Here is a 6,000-nt window from a genome sequence, read left to right as displayed (position 1 = left end):
GAAAATTGAATCAGTCATCATATGTATACCTCAGCCAAAACATACTCGCATGTATACCTCAGTTCAGTCATTCATGCTTGCCCAATCCGTAAAATCAGTGTTTGCCGAAAAAGGCCCATGCTTTCGCACTTAATCGAATGTTGTCGACAATCTCTATCATTTTTTACTACTCAAGGCTAAATTAAGAAAAAACATTATTCGGTCACCTTGGTGTAGCACTTGGCCACCTCCTATACGAATACATCAATTCATCCTCGGCCCTCCGATCACCAATTTTATATTGCCACCAATAAACGAATTTTATTGCTGACGGCTTTTTCTCAGCAGAGCACACGACTTCACTTTTTAAAATATGTCTCGAACAATACTTTTGAAGAAGCAAGAAAACTTTCCACCGAAACAGCCGCACGCGGCCCGGAGGGCTGGTATACATGACGTCACTCATGATGCCGCTCTTGGAAAGTGAGCCACAGTTGCGGGATGCCGCGCTGCTCCAAAAGCGAATCGGCGAGAAAACAGCACGTACGAAGACTGACCTCAATTCCTTCCTTCTCCACGTCATCCGGCAGTGCAATGACGACCGCGCAGCAACTTCAGTATCAATTGCTCGCCACGAGAAAGGAGGCCTGACACGGCGATGCTAGGTGAGCGCAGCGCATCGCTCTTTTATTGCGAAAGCAATACTACTCCCAAGAGCAGCCATTCGCGTAGCGGTGGCCACTTGGCACGCGTGACATTTAGAATGACCCCTGACGTCATACCATGCCTAGTGATGTCACAACGTGACGTCATACCAGGAGTGAGAGACGGGCTACCAGCTCGGCTCGTCCGGGCAATGGCGGCCGCTTGGCACGGCGCGCTGCGCTCTTCCCACTAGAGGCGCTGCATATGCAGTATAAAACACCTGCTTTCGCAACCTACCAGGCTTAACCAAAGCTAAGCCCCCACCAAATTTTTAACGAGAGAGCCTTAGTGCCCTGATGACGGAAAAATTGTCCGGAGTCGGCGACCGTTTCAAGCCTCGCAGACGGAGCGACCGGAGCAGGTGGACCACCAGGGTCACGTGACCTTGTGGCGTGATCACAACCTGCCCACGTGGTTGTGAGCAAACTACCCACCGCGGCAGGTGGAAGGTGACTGATCGCTATCGAGGGTCTGCACTATGTTTAACAATCATAATAATGGGAACGGCAACATTTAGTCAGGTGCAAATTTCAGGACACGCGTGAGGTCCCCCCACACCAGCCACAGCGCGAGTGATCGTTCCGTAGTTTATTTTTGGAAAATTCTCCAGAAAACAATTTTTCTATTCCTTGAGCTTGGCGCATGATAGCCTTAGATGCTTATGCGCCACTAAAGCAAACACACCGCGACATTCCGTAGTTCAACCACAAGTAGTTTCGTTCATGCTAGATACTTGCAGGAATTAGCGCTTCAAGTGTTGAATAACTGAAATAACGTTGGCACTGCTCCCAAGCTTAGCAACCTCCAGAAATATAGTGTCACGAGCCCGAAAACATCCTTCTTTATAAAATATGTTGTCTTTGTTGCACTCCTGCGTGAGATGTTCCCGACAAACACGAGCCCTCGGTGTCAGAAACCAGTCCAAGAGCTGGAAAGCCTAAATCTACTTCGCGAAGGCACTCCCGTCGTCTTTTTCGAGTGATTCGTGTGCATTTCGCAACCCCACAACACCAGTGACCATACAGAGAATAAACGAGAGCCAAAAACTGCAATCGAGCACATGAAGCTTGTCTGCTGCTGGGAGCCGCACCGCTGTTCGTCTGCTCTTTGCCAGGCCGTGCAATGTGTGACGTCACTGTGCACAGGTTTGGTCGCAAATATCACCTGTTACAGACCACAAACTTGCATGCACTACAAGGAGGCTATCGTTAAAATTACTTTGCGAAAAAACTAGGCGTCTGTCTATCGTGTCGCTTGGCACACAGAAGCATGACTTTGAAAAGAACGCGCCAAATTTTATTGACATCTGTGAACATCGAGAACCGCTGCAGTTTTCCTTTCACGTGCAGCTAGTCGCGTAACCAGCGCCGGCGACCTTCTTAAAGGAGTTCACAAAGAACGTCCGAATTTTCATTTAGGCTGGACGCCGCCCCCGCCGCTCCGTCGATGGCCGCGTCCACGCAACTGCAATAAGCATCGCAATGGTCGTGAAGGCGACCGTAACCTGTAGCGCGTGCTTGACGCCCCGTCCTCTTCTTTGGAAGCCGCCTGTTTTATTGCAGGCTATGAGAACAGAAAAGTGTCTGATGATGGAGGCGCTAAGACTCGGAGTGCGGTTACCATGCGCTATGTAAGAGCCGTCCACTTCTGCAACGCATTTCATGCTTAATCTTATCACGATGACGGCGATAAGATAAGCTGTGAAATTTTACTGCTGCAACAGCTAATAAGACAGCACTTCCCGTTAATGTGGCACCGGTGTCCTTGGTACGCCACGCTGTTTGGTCCGAATGTCAATCACTGATTCTTCGACACAATGACGTCCTTCGTGACGTCACGGCACTGACTGGAGCGCTAATGCGAGTCTAGCCGTACAAATTTTTCAGGTCCTTCCTCATTAGCACCCTTGCTCAGAGTTACTGACATTCCCAATGGCCCGCGCATATTGCGCCATTTAAACTGTCACTGAAATTAGTGTAGCGCATTGTAAATTCCTTTCAATTGTTGTTCTTCCCAGCTACCATCATTTTCTTTGAGAGCTGCGCTATTGCCAGGCAGCGTAGGCGGCCTTTCCTTGAATGCTTATCGCACCACGGCCTCCTCTTCCAGGAACCGGTCTCTACCTGTCTTTGCGGAGGCGCGGTGTCCAGGCGACCAGGGACGAGGCCTTCCTGGGAAACAGAAGCATACGGGCACTGCCACTGGCGCTGTCCATGCTGGCGTCCAGCATAACAGCGGCGGGCATCGTGGCCTTCGTGCCGCATTACTACCGCCACGGCTTCCACACGCTGTGGGCCACGCCCGTCTTCGTGCTTGTGGGACTCACCGTCGTCTACCTCTTCTTGCCCGTCCTGTACGAGCTCAAGGTCACCTCCATCTTCGAGGTATGCACTGCAGTTGCGTTTCTCTTTACTGACAGGAAGCAATAGCGTCGCACTTTGCAGGTTCTGCGCTTGAAACAAATTTTAATCTCCGCGTCTTGGCGCTTCTGGTTGCCGAAGGCCCGGCTGCACACGACTCTTGTCACGTTCTCAGTTCAGCGTAAGCGTGCAAACGTCAGCTCACCCTAAATACAAACTTATCGCTCTTGCGCCTTTAAGGCCATCGTGTGATCGTTTTTTGTGCTGATCCACAAGCAGGCGTACGCCGCAGCACATAGGCCAGACATTACGCGTTCGGCCGGTCCGGCGACCGAGGAAAAGGTTGGTTAAAACTTCAACTTTTTTGCGAATATCTGGGTCCGGCCGCCCACAGGATTGCAGCTATTGGCTGCTTTCTGCGTGACGTCTCAGGCCCCTCCACCTCCACATCTGTGGGGGCAAGATGGCCGTCCGTAATTGAACCGGGCAGGGACGCACGGGCAGGCGGCAGCTATGTGACGCAGCATATTATAATGGCTGCATGTTGATATTACGAGCGTTCAGAGCGACTACGAACTTCGCGTGCAGCAGCGGCGAGTGACACCTCCCCGAGTTTAATTTCGTTATCATCAACGCTGATGGAGTTGACAGAGCGCCCCTTCAAACCGACGCAAGACCTGCGCGTTGGCGGTGTCACAAAGTGTTTATATCGAGCTGTTCGTGGTTGTCATCACACACAGGATCATCACACACAGCGGCGAGTAACAGCTGCTCACGGTGAACTTCTTGTGCGTGCATGAGCTGCATAGCACAGCCACTAGTGACCGCGTAGTGAAACTGATCGCGATCGGAGCGAGTGCGTCTGCGTCAAGACAGCTAAATCTGCACCTGCGAAAGCTCACTACGCACGCCGTGCTTTCCGAATGCTGAAATGAACGAGGCGTTGTGCAGCTAGTCCGTCGGACTGTTTTCTGCGGCGACAACACCAACGTCGTCAATTCTGCGCCTTGGTGCTGCATTCAATACATTTTTTGATGGTGGGTGCTCCGGTTAAGACTGGCCGACGACACTGTGGAACCTATGTGAAAACATCGGTGTGGAGTGCAAATTTATCTTGAGAGCGTCATTTATTTTTATTTCCTGCCAGCTGTGCGGACTTATGTCTGCAATAGGTAGTGACAACAGGTTTAGGTTGTAACAACGTGGTATTAAGCGGTATTACGCGATTGCCGCTTATATATCATAGCTAGTTCACAGTGTACAAATGCTTAATATGTGCCAACTCATGTGCCTTTTTCATTAGCATTTCGCTTGGTGTTATGCAAACAAAGCGTGGCAGCAGCTTATGCTTCTCAATGGAAGCAACTCACATTTTGGGTTCCCGAGCAAAACAGTCCACACAGCAAGGTGTGCATAACTAGCCTTCAGCCTTGACGAAAAACAAAAACAAAAATAACGCTGTCCAGTCGGATGTACAGATGTGGACGCTGGTGTTACCACCCACGGAAGGGGCGGTGCTGGGCTGTCCCGCTCTCTCGCAGTTCGGTCGATGGGTAAAGGCTGAGTAATCAAACACTGCGGGAAATGAATCTACCGCAGTCTACCAGCAGGTGAACGACCGTCCTGGTGCTTCCCCGCCGGATGTCCAAAACACGAGACCTCTGTCGATGACACAGTCGTCTTTCAATTAACAGCAACAGCTTGACCCTGCGCAGCACCACTCCGTCGTCCGGCGACCCGAGGGTAGACTCGGCCAACTGACGCCGCCATCGTCGCCGCTGCTTCCGCTGCTGTTTCCGCCGCTGCCAATGCCCTCGCTAGACCCCTTCGCATCTTCGGTCTTCGCCGGTCTTCAACCTTCGCCGCTGCCGCCGTAGTCACCCCGGTCGAGGGAGTCCGCTGCCCTAATCCACTTAGGCTAAGGGAGGGGGGCGGGCGGGGGGGGGGGGGGGCATCACAAGCACTACACTGGTCTGCTGCCGTCGCGAGGTTGTCGGCCTTGTCGATCGTTCTCGGTTGCTGCTTGCTCGGGCCCACGTGGCCAGAAGTACGATCACAACATCGGCTAGGTTTCCTGGCGCACTTATTCATTCACATTTGTGTGGTCACCACAGCACCAATCCTACACACATTCCAAAGCTACAATAACGAGGCCTATTTCAGTTCATTGAAATGTGCTAAGCATTGCTGCATGGTGGTTGGCTCTGCAATGCCAACGTTGCCCCGTTTCTGAGCGCCCTGCAGTTTCAATGGAACCGCTGACCTGTCGAGGCAGACCACAAATAGTTTGAACCCATTCCCTTCTTTCTTGGATTGATTGAAGTGGTTGATGCTGCTTGCAATAGCAGATTCCTCACTTTCACCGGCACCTAGTTCTGTTCTTGCCCACCGTGCATTCCTGAAGCCAGAGCATTCATTTTTATTTTTTTTTCTGCGCTGTACTCTGTTTAAAAATTGCCAACTTAGCATTGTGGGCCGCGAAGTGGCATCTGTGTGGTTATAATGTAAGCAAGCGGCTCTGATCTTTTATTTTTAAGCAGCTTAATTGATCTTGTGCAATGAGCATTCTACGCCAGGATGTGAGTCACCGATCCCTGAGAAGGATCTCTCACCGAGAAAGAGAAACGCTTTGGCGACCAGATAGTGTGCGAGCAGAGATGCCGGTGAGCCTGGCAGTTCACAGGTTAACATAAATTATGTGCAGACAGTAGAGCAAGCAGTGTGATGGCAATTGCAGTGTGTGAGAAAGGTTATTATTCAGGCAGTGTCTTATTTGTCTACTCAAATACAAAATTTTAACGGCCTTTCCACTCTGCATATTATTGCGACAAGAACATATTATCATCATCATCATCGTCATAATTTATTTCCCCTTAAAGGTCCTAATGGGGCATTACATGAATGGAGGAGGGGGAAACAAATGGTAATAACGGGTTACAAAGGTAGAACACGAATA

The 6,000-nt window shown here is 50.8% G+C and overlaps 1 protein-coding gene across 1 annotated transcript in view; it reads left to right on the top strand.

The window, feature by feature from the left end:
- The first annotated feature begins 431 nt into the window (after nucleotides 1-431).
- The window catches only part of LOC149326794 (sodium/iodide cotransporter-like), a 123,221-nt gene continuing 117,652 nt past the window's right edge, over nucleotides 432-6,000 (top strand). Inside the window, exons 1-2 of the mRNA XM_089564675.1 lie at nucleotides 432-462; nucleotides 2,794-3,068. Of these exons, the coding sequence (XP_089420801.1) occupies nucleotides 432-462; nucleotides 2,794-3,068 (306 nt within the window). The remainder of the gene's footprint in view (nucleotides 463-2,793; nucleotides 3,069-6,000) is intronic.

This window comes from Amblyomma mixtum, chromosome 10, assembly GCF_055824585.1.
Source record: "Amblyomma mixtum isolate Tamu chromosome 10, ASM5582458v1, whole genome shotgun sequence".
Classification (NCBI taxonomy): Eukaryota; Metazoa; Arthropoda; class Arachnida; order Ixodida; family Ixodidae; genus Amblyomma; species Amblyomma mixtum.
This window is presented reverse-complemented; position numbering and strand designations above follow the sequence as displayed.